The sequence below is a fragment of the Larus michahellis genome, chromosome 6 (genome assembly GCF_964199755.1).
Source record: "Larus michahellis chromosome 6, bLarMic1.1, whole genome shotgun sequence".
Classification (NCBI taxonomy): Eukaryota; Metazoa; Chordata; class Aves; order Charadriiformes; family Laridae; genus Larus; species Larus michahellis.
This window is the reverse complement of record NC_133901.1, coordinates 32,989,417-33,008,994: the sequence shown is the minus strand read 5'-3', so window position 1 is coordinate 33,008,994 and position 19,578 is coordinate 32,989,417. Positions and strand designations below refer to the sequence as shown.

The window sequence follows — 19,578 nt, the reverse complement described above, 5'->3', positions numbered from 1 at the left end:
AGCAGGGTATAATTACGCAACAGATAGGTATCAGCTGGGAACAGCTATTCAAGTGCTTGAGCTGGAGATGATCCATTCAGGAGCATTCTTTTACCGTATTTTTAGGAATGGCTCCTAATAGTAGAACATTTTCCAGGAAATGGAAACCAATTATTTTGCGCGAGGAAGCCTGAGGATGACTCTCTGAGCAGGGTAGATGTTCAATGTATGATGTACTGGAGCTGGTGAGTTGTAATGCTTGTTTGTTCGAAGTACTCAGGTGACAACCTCTGCTAAACCTGATGCCATGAGCCTGGTCTGAGGCTGCAGCTTTAGCTTTACGCTCATGGTAGGGCACGTTATTAAAGTGAATATGGGGGAATATGCCTTCTAAAAATGTTTGTTATTCATAATACTGCCTGTGCTACATTGAGAGGAGAAGCAGGAGTAGCACCTGCCAAGCTTTGTGATGTCTACACAGCTCAGCAGTGCCCTGTGAAACTCTGGTGTAAGGACTAGAGGAGCTTATCTAATGTCCATTTTAAAAATGATGATGATAAATGGGAAATGTAAGCTTCTCGGGGAGAAAATACTTCAGCTGCTTCCCAGTTCTTTATTCTTCTTGACTATAAAAGTAAGCAGGGGGTTGATTGCACCTCTTGGAATATTAGGTTGTTATGAAAGTGTTCTGCTTTGAAATCAGGCCTTTGGAAAATGGAGAACTTTCCGTTCTGCTTCAGTGTGGCTGGTTCTTAGGATCTCAGGGTAAAGGCTATGTCTCTGGGGAGTTAAATTCTCTGGCTGCAGGGATAAAACTGCCCTCTTGGCTGAGAACTGGTTTTGCTTTGAGATCAGGGGTCACTTTATATAGCTGCAAAAGTGGCTGTGTTCCGTTCCTTCTGGTCCAAGCCCTGGTTGCCTTGGTAAGGTGTGCTGGGGTTTCTCTGTGGGACACATCCTTTATGGCATGAAGAAGCTATGAGCAGAGAAGGCTGCGTTTTCCTTACCTGCATAGTTTCATTCTGATTGGCAGCACTGGCAAATTACTGGCAGTTTGTTCTGAGGCTGGGATTTGGTCAGTCATGAAGCTCAGATCCCAGGAAAGCAAACTTTAAAGCTCTGCGAAGTCGTGGGTCTGATAACTGCTGAGATGATATCTGAACCAAAACCATGGTCAGTGTAGAAGGCTATGTAACAAAGTCATTGTACAAGTGCTGTAGGGAAGAACGTTTCAGAAGGGCATTTTGTAATAGAAGGTAGCATCAGCCTTGAGTACAGTGATATTAGCAAACAGAATCTTCTGACTTAAACTGCTGTCAAAATGTAATTCCTGTATTGGTGCTTTAAAATTAGTGTATGTTCAAGGCGCCTCCTGCTTAACTTCCCTACCCCAAAAAAAAGCAGCAGCATGAAACTGTCTTTTACGTGACCTCAGGGTGTCTGAGGTGTGTGTTTTTAAGATATTGAAAAGTCTGCATTCTTTGCCTTACTGCTCAAGATGGATGTTTGGGGATACGATGGATGTTTGGGGATAAAGTAACTGGAAGGCCAGTGTCCTGCTTGTTCCGTGATGGGGACTGGTTGGTAATTAATTGCCTGGCATTAGATAATGCGTGCAAACAGCTTCTTCTTAAGTGCTCTGCAGGAGGAGTACAAGAGATGTGGACGCGTGTCTGGGCAAAAAGGAACATGTACAGAGGCTGTCTTTGGGAATGGTTTGGAGGTGGATTACGTCTTTGTTAGTCCTTGAGGTGCCCGGGATGGTCCACATTGAAGAAATCGCAGAGGGTCCTCATGAATGACTGTGCTAAACGTGCACGGCTGGGTTTCAGTGCGGTGTAGAAAGTCATGCGGCACTCCCCTGCTTCCTAGGTACCGCTGGCTTAGATGCTTTACTTGGTGTGCCGGTCTCCAGTGTAGCTGCTGCGGAGGTGTACTCGGCATAAATCACAATGGTCTATTCCAGGTGCTTTAGCTACCTCTTCATTCGTGATTTATTTGCCCTTAGTTACATTCAGAGGTCATGGGAGGAGCTCTGTTAGTAATAAATGGTCTTGATGGTTTTTGACATTTGTTTTCCCTCTCTTTAGGGAGTGACAATTCCCAGTCAGAGACGCTACGTGTACTACTATAGCTACCTGTTAAAGAATCACCTGGATTACAGACCAGTGGCACTGCTGTTTCACAAGATGATGTTTGAAACAATTCCCATGTTCAGCAGCGGAACTTGCAGTAAGTACCCAGCGCCCCGTTAACCTCCATTACCTCTCGTAAGGAAACACATTGGCCTTTGAACTTGGTTTGGTTATGTGACTGTTACCATTCTGTTATGTGACACTAAGAGCTGCTCATCTTGATGGAGAAGATCATACTCAAACACTTAGCGTTCCAAAGTCTGCTGGGTTAGTGTGGTCTATCCGCAAGCATCCTCCCAGGTATAGTAAGTTTAGGTCTGTGAAGGACTCATATGGTTGTTTTACTACAGTTTTAAATTGGGAAGTATTTAACAGTTTGAAGATAAGTGATGCCATATATGTATATTTTTTTCTTTGTAATGTAGCAACTCTTGGGAAACATGAATTGCTGAAAAACATTTGCTTAATGGCATGTTGTGGCTTCAAATGTAGCAACATTACTCTTCCCCTGATGTTTAAAAAAAAAATGACTTCAATGGGGCAGATATCTGATTAACTCTGGAGTAAACTTTTCTTTATATGGGGACTTATAAAGTATTAATACACCTGTAAACAATTAATCTGGCTTGCCGATACACAGTGTGTTAGTAAGGAAGAGCAGATTCCTTGAAATTTTGAAGTATAAGTACGAATTCACTTCTGTCCTTCTGTTGGCTGCATTACAGGGCAGTAACTGCCTAGTGTTGCGTGTTCATTTTTTTTGTTAGTGGAAAAAGTTTTTTCTAATGGTTTTGCTGTGGGGATTACTGCAATGGGTAATTAATTCCAGTTCCTCCTGTGACTTTGATTAAAATTGCACTATTAATATTGTTATAAGGCAGTACCTGAACATGGAATGCACATAAGAAACGATCAAGCAACTTGTCAGGCCAGCTGTATTTACAGGAAGCCCTGCCTGTAGGGTTGAGGTGTGGAAGTTACAGATTTCTGCCATTACCATTTATTTAACGTCTCGAATAAACTACGCTATACTTGTGAAATCAAGCTGCAAGTGTGAACTGCTCACGTGAACATCAACTTGTTTGTCCGTACCAGGCTACTAGCATGCTATTTTTGCAGTAGGATGTTGGAATAAACGAAAGAAGGTGATAGGAGTGACTATCAACTTCACATCTTTGTCTACTGCGATATTTTATATTTCTGTGGAGTTTTCAGGGATTTTTCAGAGTGTGAAACCAATGATCTATGTTACTACTTTGGTTATGTTATCAGCTGCGGCTGCAGTAATTTTACCAACAGACGATAACTTTAAATCTGACTTCCTTGTTATCTTACTTCTGTTTTAAAGTCACTGACGGAGCAGAGTCCTGTCTCTCAGGTAAAATGAAGAGATGACAGGGTTTCACGGCTCTGAGGATTTGAGCGAGATAAGTAGCAGTTTTATAGCTAGACCATTCAGCAAGATAATGTGCGTGTGCTCAGCAGGGACTTCTGCAGCTCTGCAGGGGTGGTTTCAGGGTGGCCACACACTCTAGAGCAGGATATGGTTCAGTGTGTATTGTCTAGAGAGCAGTCTGCATCCGATTCTAATGGAGAAGTTGGGAGCAAATGCAGAAAGACTTCTTTGAATAAGTCTCATTTAATATTTCTGGCTTTCATGCTGATGTCTGGTAATTTCCAAAGAAAATCTGCTTAGGCTGCACCAAAAAGCCCTCATAATTTCAGCTATTACCCCTGCAGATTTAATTTGGAAAGTTGCACCATGGCTGGCACTTTTTTGGTCACGGTGATTTACAGGCCAAATTTACATGGTCTGTATAGTCTGTCAGTGCTGGTTGGCTTGTGTATTACATGTTAAATTGTCCTTGTTTTTGTTTGTGTAATGGTTCTGTTTGTGTAAGAGCAGAAATCAGTTTGTGCTGACACAACAACCTGCTCTGCAATTCAAAGAAGAGATGATAGAGTTATGTCCATATAATGTGGAGACGAGAGGCAACATGCAAGGAAAAGCCAAGAAGTTGGCACTTCATATAGTAATTTCTTATCGTATTAAAAAGAAACAGCAACTTTCTAGGAACCCTATGGTTGCCTTAGAGTAGTGCTACAAAGGACAGAAATCTGTTAGGTTGTTTCCTGTAACATCTAGCAAAGTTTGATGCCCCGCAGGGTTTTGCTTTTAATAGACAGTTACTTAACTTTCAAAATACCATAGCTCATGATCGTGATTCTGATACTAATATTGTACTTTTTGATGCTTTAAGGCATTTCTTACGAAGTGACGCTCTGTTTTGCCATGCAGATCCTCAGTTTGTGGTGTACCAGCTAAAGGTAAAGATATTCACCTCCCCTTCAGGACCCTCAAGACGTGAAGACAAGTATATGTACTTTGAATTTCCTCAACCTTTGCCGGTATGCGGTGATATCAAAGTGGAATTTTTCCACAAACAGAACAAGATGTTGAAAAAGGTTGGTTTTCTCTGGAACTTTTCTGAAAAATGTTGTCGAGCTAATCCTGATGCAGGGCTGGCATGTTGGTTATTCTTCAGTGATGCGTAATCACAGTATTTAATTCTTCAATGTCTGGTTTTCCCAAGGAGAGGATCTACTACAAAATGAAAGCTGGCTATTTTGAGAGCTGGTGAGATTAAGTACAAAGGTTGGATAAAAATCATACTGGATATGTATTGCAGTCGTTTGGGTATTAGTGAGTAATCTAATTGAGGAAGAAGCATTCTCATTCTAAAAATAGACTCGCATACTGAGTGAGTTAACTCCAGCTGTTTTCTTCACTAAATTTTCCTAAGATTTGAGCAGCCACAGAAGATCCTGTCTGTCTGCTGTTTGCTGATTTCTACCCGTCTGTCAAATTTGGTTGAATTTCCAAGATAATTGAGTTCCTACACACTTTGTAAAAGTATCTCTGCAATGTATTCAGCCATCTCTCGGTTCCTGGCTGCAATGCCTTGACATTAGCCATTTAGACAATGCACACAGAACTGAGAATTTTCAGTGTCTTCAGTTGTGGGGAAAAAAACTTAATCTAGAACTTATTTTGACACCAAAGTCAGCGAGTTCTTAAAGATGAATGCATCATCACTGGGTTTCATTAATTCTGGTGCTTGTGGAGCTAGTTTGCGGCTACCAAAGTGAAAGGTGAGGATGAGACCATGTTGATTAAAGGCTACCTTTGTATTTACTACTTAAAATTCTTTGAGTAGTTGTTCACCGTTTAACAGACGTTATAAAACCTTAAGAGCATTCATTGAGTGAATCCTGTGTACAGGCAAAGCATAAAAATAAGAAAATAGTGGAGTGGATTGGGAGATAAACGTAAGTGATGAGATAAACAGTCTCTTACAGTAGCAGATTGTACCTACTAGATGTGTGTGTAAATACGCACGCATGCTACTTTGTGGCCTTGTTCAGTTACAAGGTATTGTTAACTAGTTTAATGGTGTAATTTCACTAGCTGGAAATATCATGTTCTGTTGTTTGCTGTGGGCTGATGCCTGAAAAAGTTTTTTAAACAGGTTCTTAATGGGAATATTTTCTTCTGCCGGTTTAATGAGACGTTTTATGTGATCAATGCGGCTATATGCAACACAGAGAACTGTAGAACAAAGCATTTTAAAAGTAGAAATTCTGCTTTAAGTCAAGGTTAAAATTTATTGACGTGTAAAACTGCAATGCATAGGAGCCAGTTTTGAGAAGGGACTTTTAATGGAGCACCTAGATGTGGGCTAGACGTGAGGGGTGCAGGGGGGAGATGAAGCAAAACCCAAGCAGAGAGACAAGGGCCTGTTTCGTCCAGTCTCTGTCCTATCTTTACTGTGAAATTTGTCATTCCTTTACCATCTTCAGTAATGCATGGATTGTGAAGGGACTTTTAGGGGCCATTGTGCTGCACTGCCCCTCCCTGAGTGAGCTCCTGAAATACCGGTGCACAGCTCAGATGTCGGAACTTGGCTCTGTAGCACCAGGAACGAACTCCTGTATTTGTTTTTTGCACTGAGGTCCGGTGATGGTATAGACTAGAGCTCCTCGTTATCACATACAATTTCTGTAGTATAAATTCAGTCTTCAAGAGTGTGTAAAATTGTCTTCAGAAACGCAGCAAGCGTGTTACTGTGCTGTAGTTTCATTTCAGAGTGTCATATCAACCATGGTTTCATTTCTTAAGAATCTCTTTGTAGTTTCTGAGTAGCTGGTTGATTTTTTTTTTTTCATTTTCTTTTTGCCAGTTCTTATGAAGTACCCTGACTATTCAGGCTTTGTGCAGATAGTGCAGAGGTGCTCCTTTTCTCTGTGTTTTTTGGATGGCTAGAACCCAGAAGTGCTGAGGTGGTGAAACCTCATCTTTCCACATCTGCAAGCTTTTTTGAGAGTTAAAAACTGTCCCTTCACTAGGTGGAAGTCTCTTGTAAAGAAACCACCTTGATAATCTGCCTCAAAGATCTGTTGAATCTAGTGTCCAGTTGTCCTCAACCTTGTGTAAGGCTGGAGGTCAAAAGAAGGTAGGTATATGGTGTTACACAGTTCTGGTAAGACTGCCTCTGTTAGCCCTACTGTAAACGCAGACACAAATTGAGGGCAGCTGGGACTGGGTCTGTGGATCTCCTCGGATGTAAGCACGTTAGCCTGTTTTAGGAAGCCACTGCTGAGGTCTTCATCTTGAGAGTTAGTGGAATGCTTTGGCACTAGAGGAGATCCTTCCACATGGTCCTTTTGACAACTTGTTACATAAAGTGGCTAAGATGGGAATAGGGCAAAGGCGAATATTCGTGGCAGAAAACCTGCCTTGGCACAAAGTTGAACATGTTTCTCTGTGCAAGTGTTTACCATCTGTGCCTGTTCATTTTCCAGATAAACTGACTCTACACAGTTTTCACTCAAAACCACATAGAGGAGGGTCTCCCGCTGTGGAGACGTGTTGCATTTTGAAGATCACCTCTATACAGTGATCACCTAATGAATGAGGAACAGCATAATTAGGAGTAACAGGATTTTATGTTTCAGAGATTCTGGTTTATTCACGTATGTTTATGAAGGCTGGAATTACAGGTCTGTTGCTTGTCACTGGTGCTTGCTCTTCCAAGGTTTCCTTTTGGCAGATGTATGGGTAGTTGCTAAAGAAGTCTTCTTGCACACACATAAAGGCGTCACACGTGTACCAGTCTGCATTTTAACTTTCCATAAGAAACCTAATAAAAAACCCACTCATCTCAGCTGAAGCGCTCCAGATTCACTCACCTGTGCTTGCTTTCAAATTTCTTAATCCTCTGAAGAACAATAGCGTTATCTGCAGAGCTTCTGTAGTATGGAGGGTCCTCATCAACTTTGATCAAGCTCTTCTTGGATAAAATTATTGTGCATGAAACAAAACAAACTTGCAAGATCAAGTGGCTTTAAGCACCTAGTGTTGCAGTGCCCATGTGAAATTTAGAGTGGTCAAGTGTCCTGTTTTTTTAGTGGCAAAACTTAAATTAAGCAAATCCAGTGGCTGTTGAGAGCTGGCCTCAGCCAAAGGATTATTGGTGCTGGTGAGAAGATGTTGGTAAGAGGATGACTGCTTTGAAAAAGTAATCCTGTTTCAGCTCTTCTGTAATCTGAGCCACCTGGCAACAGTTAGTAAGTCCACAACTTTTGGTCTTTTCTTGTCTAATAAAGTTGTTTACTTTATTCTGGGACCAGTTCTTCAGTATGATGCAGCCACTTCCTTTCAAGAATGAAGTGCATGCTCATACAAGAACAAAATGGATTGAGGCTTGAGTACAGATATTATGTATGAATTTCTGATGGATAGATGTTAGTAATTTGGGGTTGGGTTTTGAGCATGATTTTTTGTTTTTCTGAGTTGTAGCTTGGCTATTCTTCCATCTTAGACTGCCACTGTAGTCTGCGTTTGCTTCCATGTATCTGTGGAGCCTTTTTTCTTCCAGTTACTGATGTTGACGTGATAATCTTAAGGTATTTCAGAGTATCCTTGTATTATTTGGTTCAGCGAGAGTCTGTTTTAAAATAATAGGGAAGATCTTGTAAACTTCCTGCCTGCAGAGCCTGGGGATAAAGGAGACCTTTCTCAGGAGTCCTCCCAGTATAGATGAGAGGGAGGCATTGGTGTGGGTTTTTTTGGTAAGAGTCACTGCTGTTTTATGCCCAGACTTCGGCGTAGGCAGGACTGATGGCATTGTTTGTGCTGTTGGGTATGCCATTTCGTCTCTTGAGTCTGTATAGATGAGAAGTTCTGCTACACAGTTCAAGAGGATGGGCGATTGCTGTTTAGCAAACAGTGAAGAATGAACTCTGAAAATGTCAGAAGACTTCAACAGGTGTTGTGAAAATGGTACAAGAAGCTCCTACTAGCCGTGACTACGGGAAGACTGTGAGGCCAGTGTGGAAAAGGTTGAAACATGATCTCCAGATTCTGATTGCTGGGATAGCATCTCCAAAACCCTTAGCTGGCGCTGCAAAGTGATTGTAAGAGCCTGTAGATCTCTGCAAAATTAAACTCTCAGGAGGATATGGGAACTCCTGCCTGATGGTTTAAATGATCTTGGATTTGGATCTCAGTCCGCAGTTACATGTGGAGATTGGCTCTCTAGTGAAGTGTGTTTTTCTGACAGTCTGAGAACTGAAAAACTGCACAAGGTAGAGATAAGTATTCTGTGTCAAAATAGTGTGATTAAATCAGCTTCTGTCTCAAGTGTCTGATACTGTACTGTAGATTTTGTGATACAGATTTGGTTATGGGAAGAAATGCATCTGCGTGGTTTGTTTTTTTTTTTTAAGGCAGATGCCTGTGATGTAACTGGAAGTGAAGCAAAACACATTTTAAAAAAAGCCTCTAGCTAATACTCATTTTCCGAAGCCTATTCATTAAAAACTGCATTACTGTGAGCACTTGATCTGGTATTCTGATTTGCTGTATAAAGTCCAAGTTCAGTTCATGCCTTAATCTGTAAGATTCCTATCTTTGGCCCATATTACATCAACTTGCTTCATTGTCTCCCATGAAATATCTTGGAGCCTGATGCTTTAGCTGGAACTGGCTGAATCCTCACTTCGAATAATGAGTTTTCTTTTTCAGTGAAAGCGATGACATAGTTATCAGCCTTAAGAGCTAATTCCAGAAAACATGACCGTGTCTTCCCTCAGTTTGAATGGCTATGCCATGTTCCAGTACCCATGAACTTAGTTTATTAAGCTAATTAAGTCAGTGTAGTGGGAAAGGAAGGGAAATAAGGTGATGCTGTAAAAAGCTGGAGGGAGATAAAAGGATAAATGACCAGCTTGTCCAAGTTGTATTGTTTAGTTTGAGTCCCTGAAGACACCTGCAAATTTATCCCAAGGAAAACAAATTAAAAAATGTCTAGTGAGAAGTTTGTCGTCTGTCTTGTCTTCTCCAGGCTCTATTGGTAAAGCTGAGTCCCTGCAGTTGCTTGTTCAGGCAGGCCCTTAAGTGCCAAGGAAATCCTTTCTGGTTATGCTCCACCTGATGAAGTTTAAGGTGAGGCATAATGAGACCATGCCCTCTGCTGGCATTGGTTTACATCCAGTGGCCTTATTTGCTTTGGCACTGCTTTCCTCCAAAGCTGCTTCAGCACTATTGGTATAAGCCATTTTCCATCCATCTACCACAGCGTGTTCATCAGCTTTGTCCTCTCCTCTGCTGACCTCCTTGGAGGTGTCACGAGTGGCACTGAGGACCAGCACCAAAGTGCATTGCTGCTTCTGCCTTGTGGTCCTGAAGAAGGATGAAACGTAGTAGTACCATCACCCCATGTACAAGAGTTGGGATCTCTCTTAACTGTGGTCATGGTGTGGAAATGCACTTTTTTCTGTGAATCCTCACTGGAAGGATGGCCTCTTCACTACTGGTGAGACTGCAGGTGGTGTATCCACCCGCCTACAGAGCTGTTGGATGCTGGAAACATCAGCTCAGGCTTGTTTTTACCCACTGTTTATTGCAGACAGCACCTGGACTCCAAATCCCTCCTGTTTTGTGGTCTGAAAGCCGGTACCATTGGTGGTTTCTGTTTTGACCTGAGCTGATGTTTTGGTTTGAGCAGAAGTAGCCATCTCATCTCCTTGGAGGACTTTGAGGGACTCATCATCTGGGAATAGGAGGAGCCTGGACCAGGTTGCTCTGAAGATGCCTTCATGGGGATTTTGCCTACTCCTGCTTTCTTCATGAGACATCAGCAGGCAGGCTGATGACTTACTGGAGCATTACAGAAGAATAAACCCTCTTGCCCAGGATGTTCATCCTCTACTTGCAGATCCCGGGGTGGGCATTTTTAAGACTGTTCCTGAAGTAGTGGTAGTGAAGAAGAAGAGGGTGCTAGGTGTATGAGCCAGTTGGGCCTGGGAAGAAGCTACTGACTGCTGCCTTGCATGGATGGGCTCCAACAAGGCTTCTTCATAGATGTGATAGCGTAAAGGGACTTGGTGGCAGTGGCAAACACCTGTTAGTCTCCCAAGATAACTGTAATCACAGCATGTTAATCTAGTAGATTAACTTGATTCCCAAAGGTACTGGAGAGGCGTGCATTGAAGTGAATAACTGCTTAACTACCAGAAGTGTCTTTGACTGAATTATTTAACTTTTGTCTTTGCCGTTGCACTTCCTTACAGGTTGGGGGTCTCATAGGTGCTTACAGAAACGCACACGAGCTGGATGGGTGTTTGTGTGCTTTACCTAAAACACTGAAAATGGGACTACTGAGCTTTGGTAGAGAAGGCAGGTAGAAGTTGCTTCATCGGACACTTCTCACTTCCCAGTATTTGTGTGCTTATGTGTTTTTATTAATTTGTGAGGAAGAAAAATTTAAGTTAAGCAGTAGTCTAGCTCTTCCCTGCCCCATTCTCAATGGCCCAGGAAAATGTTGTATTTTGCTGGTGCCAGATTGCTTTCAGTGGGGAGACATGCTCATACGATACACACTAGAACCATTTCCACCCATGCTTACCAGCAGAGGTGAGTAGCTGGGAAGATGGGGCAAGACCTAGGTTTTCCAATACGAAATTGGAATTAGGTCTCTCTGGTAAATCAAAATACGTAAATTAGCTCAGAAGGAGTCGGTTCATGTTCTGGTCTGTTATAATATCAAGGAGCGTTAGATTCTAGTATGTGCTAGCTTTGTCACCCCTGCAGCTTTAACCGAAATGCAGAAGTACTGACTATTGTGGGAAGACTGGCCACTTGTGTTTTGGATCTTTTGCCCGAAAACTCAAACTGGAGTCAAATAGAAAGTATCATTTGTAAAGAGGAAGTAAATGTATCTCGGTTTCAGGTGGAGAAGTGCTAAATGTGCTAGTCAGGACCAACCTGCTAATGGTAGCTGATCTTGGAAACATCAACTCTTGAGTGACAAAATTATGGCAAGCGATGGAGAACTAAAACAAGAGTGTTTAGTGCATCCTATGGAGCTATGTAGCTGAGAGCTTAAAGGCGAAGTTCTTGGGCATGTCATCTTCAGAGATTGTCTAACCAAGAGCAAAACATCGCTGCTTGTTTAGTAGCACATATGGAGACAGACACTCAAAGCGACCTTGTTAGTCATAGTGATAAGCACGTAATGTACTGGCTGATAGCAGCTAGTTCTCCCATGACTTTTAAAAATCACCGATAGATTTATATTTTGCCTCTTTGTACAGGTATACCTGTTGTAGTGAATAATCTAACTTGTACCTTTCCAGCTGTTGGATCATCATCCGTCAAGATCTGCTTAAGTTGAATATACTTAAGCTGTCAACGCCTCATCTTCTCACTAAAAGCTTCCTGTTGTGTGGAAGGACAGCAGAGACCTTCAGAGTCTGACTTTATCTTAGTACTGGTCAGCAAGCATCTGACTGGTAGAAACCATCTCTATACAGCAGTAATGAATCCACTACGATAGGAGTCCTGTACTCATAGGGTGGTTTTGCTCAATTACAGCTATTTCTGTATGCAAATAAAGAAAAGCATTCTGTTACGCGGGAAGCTGTGGGGGAAGATGTCCTCAGTTGATAAATATTACTCACCTAAGCTGCGTTGCACAGGATGTCCGTTAGGTTTGGCTACTGCTTGGCAATGTGCAAAAAAAGTCTCTTTATGCCTTGTGATTACAGGTTTAAAACTTGTTTAATTTATGTGTCATCTGCTTTTTTGTAGGTATGATTGTTTTAAAACCAACTTTCGATAAGGAGTGACTTAAAACTGAGTTTGATTAGTACAGAGTTTTGTGTATTGTGTGGGAGAACTGGTGGAAATGTCTTTGCAATGTAACCAATGATGTACCGTTGTGCAAACAAGTTTTGTTTGATATTACTGATTTGTTTTTGACCAGATGATGATATTAGTCTAACTAATGTGCTACTAGTGAATATTAAAGCAAGCTTGTTCTTTGTGTTCTTCCTTCCCCAGGACAAAATGTTTCACTTTTGGGTAAATACATTCTTCATAGGACTGGATGAAAATTCAGACAAAGTAGAAAATGGAAGTCTAGTTGCAGATCAGGAACTTGATGGTATTTTCAGTACAGAGCGCTCAGATAATGATAAGGAATATTTAATCCTTACATTAACAAAAAACGATCTAGACAAAGCAAATAAAGACAAAGCCAACAGATATTTCTCTCCAAACTTCAAGGTCAGTATATATTATGTGTAAACAAAACTGAAAAGCTGCATGACGTTATCTGATTTGTCTGTCTTGCCTTATGGAGGAACCATTTGAAACTGCTGTCTGTGGGAATTGAATTCGTGTGTTAGTATTGCCACCACTTCCGAAGCTAGAAGCTTTGCGAAATATATCTGCTTTTTGGGAAGTCGGTAGATGTTGAGAGACTGGGAGTAAAAGCTTTGGGTTGTTTCAGGTATTTATCAGAGCCGTGAGAGATGAGTAGTAGGAGACCCAGGTAGCATCTTTCCTGTACCAGCTGCATTGCCATGAGCACTGAGCTTTACACAGTAATTCCTGAGTTGATTTGCAGAGGTGCCCGTTTCCCAGGAATAACCTCAGACCTACGAGTTCAGCTTTGAGGAATACAAGCCATTGCCAGCACTGTTTTTAAAAATGAAAAAGGCATTTTTAAGAATTTTAGTGCTTTCTAACTTGCTCATAAAATATCAGTTACACCCCAGCAGTGCTCGTTTGAAGGTAATGGGCATTGTTGGAACGTTGCTTGGATCGGACTTTTAAAACACGCACGCGTGTCATCAGTTAGTGTTTTGTTCAATCCTGTGCACTCTTATTACAATCTCTCTGTGTGCTCGCAGGCATCTAGAAGGTAGCGGCCATGCCACGCTAAGCTTTTTGACCACCCTGCAGTGGCACGGCCCGCTGCTGTAACGAAGGAGTACCAGGGGTTGGCGCAGATATGCGGAACTCCTTCAGCTGGACTTGACAAACTCCTGCTTTGTCCGTTCTTTATTTTGTCAGAGGTGGTAGTGAGAGGCTGGCTAACCTCAGAAGAGCTCTTTATTTCCTCCTTTCCAGAGTAGAGAGAGGAGCGCTCCTGTGATTCAGTGTAGCAAAAGAAGCCACGCTGTTAAAAATTGCATTGTTACCTGTGCTCGGTTAAAAGTCCAGGTTCCCTTTTTAAATGTTGTTTTTTCCTTTCCCAGGTGAAGCTATTTTTCACAAAAACAGTAGAAGAGCCATCAAATCCAGAGGCTAGCAGTTCAACTTCTGTAACACCAGATGTTAGTGACAATGAACCTGATCATTATAGATACTCTGACACCACTGACTCTGATCCAGAGAATGAACCTTTTGATGAAGATCAGCATACACAGATTACAAAAGTCTGAATATTTTTTTTATCGGAGATAAAAAAAAAAAAAACACACAAAAAAAAACCAACCACGAAGAGTGACAAACTTGAATAAACTGAAAAAAGGACCTTTTTAAATGGCAAAAGGACGTAGTGTCAGATTACCAATTATAGGAGAACAATTCTTTCCTGACCAATCTTGTTTTGCCCTATAAATCTACAGGGTTTGACACTTGTCCAGTTGGAGGAAAAAAAAAAGGTTACTTAGCTCTGATATGTATATACCTTTTTGTGTCAAAAGGACATTAAAACTTCAATTAGGAACTATAAACATGGCACTTTCCCATTTTATTCCAGTTTTATAAAAGTGGAGACAGACCTAATGTGTATACGTAGGAATTTTTCCTTTTGTGTTCTGTCACCAAACGAAGTTTCAGAAATATACAGGTTCACATCCTGCCCCTTTTTTTGCACTTGTGTGGCAACAGAAAAGTCTGCAGTTGGCTAAGAGATGTCTCCAGAAGGTTTTACTACATTCTAATGCATGTATTTTGGATGGGGATGGAAAGTAATGCTCAGAAAGGAATATAGTCTGCTGGAGCTTGGCCTGTGTACCATATCCGGCTATTTACATGCACCTTTCTTTAGCATGCTACCGTAATTCATCCTGGACAAGTGAAGAGTCGCCGCTGTCACTGCTTGTTGTTTGTGCATTTTATTTTTTTAAGTGTAATGGTGCTAGAAAAGGCAGCTAGAGGGAGTGATTCTGTAAAGGGGTACAGGAATGAACCTTCACAACATCCTAAAGACCCACAAATGAAGGGAGAAAAATTACTGGGGTCACAGAAAGGAAACACAGCAACAATGACTTAACCATACAAATGTGGAGGCTATCAACTCAAATGTGGGCTTGAAACAAATTGTTACCAAATTTGACAATGAATTATTAATTATTTTTTTTTTCTGAATTGTAATGGCTGCTCCATCTCCTGTGTAATCAAGGCCAGTGCTAAAAGTCAGATGCTATTAGTGCATACATCAAGTCGGCATCTTACATTTATTATATTAGTTTTTCAATCATATTCCTGCTGTGAATACTTCATATGCTGCCTTGCAAGCTTTTTTTTCCTCATTAATATAAAAATATTTTGTAATGGTGCACAGGAAATTCAATTTCAATTGGAGGTTCTCCGGGTTAGTGTTTGTTTTGAAGATTTATGATGCATTTATTCAATCAAACCTCTGTCAGCCGTTCCACCCCTTTGACCTTACACATTCTATTACAATGAGTTTTGCAGTTTTGCACACTTTTTAAAAAAAAAAGAAAAAAAAAAGTCATTAACTGTTAGGGAATTTTACTTGAATACTCAGTACCTACAATGTTTTGAAAACAGACATTACACATGATGCTCCGAGGGCTGGAGCCCCTCTGCTGTGAGGACAGGCTGAGAGAGTTGGGGTTGTTCAGCCTGGAGAAGAGAAGGCTCCGGGGAGACCTTAGAGCCCCTTCCAGTCCCTAAAGGGGCTACAGGAAAGATGGGGAGGGACTTTTTACAAGGGCCTGTAGCGATAGGACGAGGGGTAATAGCTTCAAACTGGAAGAGGGGAGATTTAGATGAGATATCAGGAAAAAATTTTTAATTGTGAGGGTGGTGAGCCCCTGGCCCAGGTTGCTCAGAGAAGCTGTGGCTGCCCCAGCCCTGGAGGTGTTCAAGGCCAGGTTGGACGGGGCTTGGAGCAACCTGGTCTAGTGGGAGGTGTCCCCGCTCAGGGCAGGAACTAGATGGTCTTTAAGGTCCCTTCCAACCCAAACCATTCTGTGCTATAGAGGAAACCAGTGTTGCAGTAAATTCTCAACACTGTGTGTGTATGAAGACGTGTACTTTTAAAAAGCAAAGCGTGTCCTAAATACATGGTTTGCTATTAAAACAAACAAATGAAAAACAACAAACCACCCAACGAATTGGATTTCTAAACTGGCAGTGTTGTATTATTTGTTTGTAGGGATATAGCCAGGAGTAGGGATTGAGATTCACTTTCGGTATATAATTGCCCAGACTGCAGATGACTTAAGAGTACAATTACTGTTGCATACAAATGTGAAGTCGCTGACAAAATTCTTCTCTCTAAAGTACGCCATGAATAGCTGTCCCCAAATTGACACTTTTTTTTAGGATGTAATACACACACCACACCCCCCCACCTTTTAATTAACTTATTGGTGCTGACGTTGAAGTTCAGTAGCTGTGTTCTCGCCTAGATAACAACTGTGTATGGAATCTGTAAGGGCCCTGTACAACAGCATTAATGGTAAGAATTTGAATGAGACAAGGCAGGATTTCCAGTAATTACTATTGGTAAACGAAGGTATAAAATGCTTTTTTTTTTTTTTTTTTTTTGGTATCTGTTGGTCAGTTTTACTCATCGGATTCATGATTTTAACTTCTAACAAAGCTGATAAATATTTTCTGACTTCTAGGTTTAATTAGACTTTAATAGCTTAATGGATCAAGATTGCTGGTTCCAGCGCTCATTATTCCCACTGTTATTGACGAGCAGGAGGTGGTTACCTTGGGACGTGACGTTTAACTCTTACCCTTCGAATCGTGTTTCACCTTGTCTGTTTTTTAACAGTCGAAAGTTGTGTTGGCTAATAAACAAAAATGTTCATGCTTTAAAAGTATTTGGATATTGACACTGCTCCGTGTCCCACTTTGGATAATAAAAATTGGATTGGCGCGGTTCCGGTATGTAACGCTGAGGGCTGGATTGGAAATCATGATGCGATGGGCTTTTGCACTGTTATTTTTCCTTTGGAATGTGAAGGTTGGAATGAGGGTTTTGATTACCTTTTTTTTTTTTTTTTTTTTTAAAATGTTTCGATGTCTTTGAGAAGCCTTGCTTACATTTTATGGTGTAGTCATTGGAAATGGAAAAATGGCATTATATATATATATATTATATATATAAATATATATTATACATACTCTCCTATACTTTATTTCAGTTACCACCCCCATAGAAGTTGACAAGAATTACTATGACTGAAAGGTTTTTGAGTCCTTATTAAAACTTTATTTATGACAGTATTCATAATTAGCTTGAACTGCATTCTGTAGGTAATCTTTCCTTGAGTTTCTGGACTGTATGCTTAAACCTTTTCGGATGCGCAACAGCTTACATGTCTGAAACTACTTGAAGGCATCACTTCGGTAAGAGCTTACTGTTAGGCCCTGAAGAAGCATCCCCTAGTCATTGGTAGCCCCACTCAAACTATTTGCCACGGCTATTAAAGGGCGGTTGTCTAAACAGCAGCCGCATTCGTTCCTGCGGCACACATTGTAAACTGAAGTGGAGTTTACATGCAGCATCAAATGTTTCAGCTTTCCAAAAAAAAAAAAAAGAAAAGATGCTGGTGGTGTGCAAGTTCCATGTTTAGTCATAGCAAACGTGTGCAATATCTTTAACGATGCCTGTGGTTGCCACAAAGTGCCTCGTTTACCTTTTAAATACTGTTAGAAAGTGTCATGCATGCAGATGGATGGGGTGGAACTGTGCACTAAAAGGGGCTCCAACTGCAGTGTTTGGCAGAGCTGCCTTTCTCTGCCGGTTCAAATTTTCAGTCTGTTTTCACATAGCATATATATATAGAGATACTAAAAGGAAAAAAAAAAAAAAAATCAGTCTGTTAAGCAGCCTTATTCTGATTCAGCCTCTTCAAATACTATTGTGCTGTGCAACAGTGGCTCTGTGTGTAATGCTATGCACTGAGAATACACAAAACCCAAGTATGACATGTACAGGATAATGCCTCATACAAATCAGATGTCCGTTTGTTATTGTGTTTAACAACCCTTTATCTCTTAGTGTTAAAACTCCACTTAAAACTGATTAAAGTCTCATTCTTGTCACTGTGTGGGTGTTTCATTGAAGCATTTTGAGTATGGAAACGGTCATCTAAAACATTTTGCTTGTAAGCCCTGAAATTTTGAGCATGATGGTAGAGCCAAAGGATGCTCCTCGTGCGTCAGGGGATTTTTAAGGGAACTGCAGCTTAAAACCCTTTTACGTTCAGAAGCTGTAAACAAGTGTAGGCATTGGTAGTGCAGATTGTGCCCAGGGAGATCAAACCCTTTACTGCGGTGCTGTCCCGGTGAGATGCATCACCGCTTTCTTGGGGGACCAAGCCATTTTTAGTCTCCCGAGTAAGAGAACTCTCTCCAAAATGTGCGTTACCTTATTTTTAGCGCTGAGCGATGCGTCTCCAGCAAAATAAGTCAAAATTGCAAGTCAAACCTGAGAAGTCTTTTCCTAAAGTGGCTTTAAACTGGCAATGAGATGCATTTGGTTTTTTTTCTTCCCAGTGGAAAAAGCATGCTCAACAGGTATACTGAGCACATAGCCTGGGGTTCCTTCTGTCTTGTTGCTCATCCGTTTTCAAACTAGACTTTAAACCGGCACTTTACTTAAAACGTAGTAGTGTTCTCCGTTTCTGTTAGGGTTACCCTTCAAGCCTCTGGGAAAGAGAGACTGGTGGCTTGGTGCATAGCCTCCGCGTTCCCGGTGATGGCGAGGAGCCAGGGCACTGTTCCGCGCCCTGTTGAGTCCTGGGGATGCTGAATTAGGTTACTTCAGGTAACTCTCGGTTTTTCCTCCTTCCTTTGCGCTGCTCTTAACGCCTCTAGCCCCGTGTCGCGTCTGGCCGAGCGCCTCCAAAAAAACGTGTCCCTCAAGTAGAAGTTTTGTGCTGCGTGGCCAGTTCTGCCCTTCGGTGGCGAGAGAAGTGGGAAGTAGTTTGGGTGCTTTGTGGGGGTGGAGCGTTTGCCAGCTCTGTCTGGCCCTTCCAGGTGAACAACACCGTTAAGGGACGGCACAGTTAAGGGCTTTACACCATTTTAATAAAACAGCAGGTGGTACTACCCAGTCTGTTAACGTGTGTTCCTTTTTTTTTTTTGGGTAAGCTTGTTTTTCATCCAGAAAATGCAAGTAGAGGGGGAAGGTGTAGAAAGGAAGGATGGGAAGCTTTAAGGAAAGTAGTCTGGACTGTGTTCAGTAGGTTGAGCTTCTATAAATATATAGATCTATATATACAAAGGGATTCTAGTCTGAAGACAGGCGAAAAGTTCTGTTGGGATGTGGATCGAGTGTTTCTTATTTGACTTACACTCTTGTCCTGTTGACTAAAAGTCCCGTGCTCCATTCCTTAGCAGCTAAAAGCCGCTTCTGTAAAAAAGGAAGTTCGTTTTTCACGTTTACGGCTACGTGTATGAGTGCTCTGGCAAGTGCCATTGATGATTGCGCTTCCCAGGACCAGGGTGGTGCTGGGTGCCTGTACGGGGGATGCTCCCGCGTGCTCCATCCCCGCACCTGGGGTTTCCGTGTCCTCTGACTCTCTCCTGCCAAAAGCTTTGGCGCGAGCGCCCTGGTGAGCTTTTGCTGTCTCCGGCGTGGGCAGCAAACAGCGACTTGGTTTATGGTTTATGCGGGTCTCTTTTTAGACAGCCGTGGAGTGATCGTTAATAATTAATTGCATCTTTTTTTTTTTTAAAAAACTGCAGCCAGACTTGGAAATTTTAAGAAGGAATTGTATTGGTAGCAGGCTCTTTTAAAGCACTTTTTTGTTTTTTTTTTTTTTTTGCGGTTGGTTAGCATTTTGGTTGTGAAATGAGTGATGACATCTGCTGGTGCCGGTGTTTTCTATATTAGTC

At 41.6% G+C, this 19,578-nt stretch overlaps 1 protein-coding gene across 1 annotated transcript in view; it reads left to right on the top strand.

Moving 5' to 3' along the window:
- The window catches only part of PTEN (phosphatase and tensin homolog), a 50,188-nt gene extending 32,407 nt beyond the window's left edge, over nt 1–17,781 (top strand). The window contains exons 6-9 of the mRNA XM_074589961.1: nt 2,070–2,211; nt 4,414–4,580; nt 12,520–12,744; nt 13,722–17,781. Of these exons, the coding sequence (XP_074446062.1) occupies nt 2,070–2,211; nt 4,414–4,580; nt 12,520–12,744; nt 13,722–13,907 (720 nt within the window). The 3' untranslated portion in view covers nt 13,908–17,781. The remainder of the gene's footprint in view (nt 1–2,069; nt 2,212–4,413; nt 4,581–12,519; nt 12,745–13,721) is intronic.
- The last annotated feature ends 1,797 nt before the right edge of the window (nt 17,782–19,578 follow it).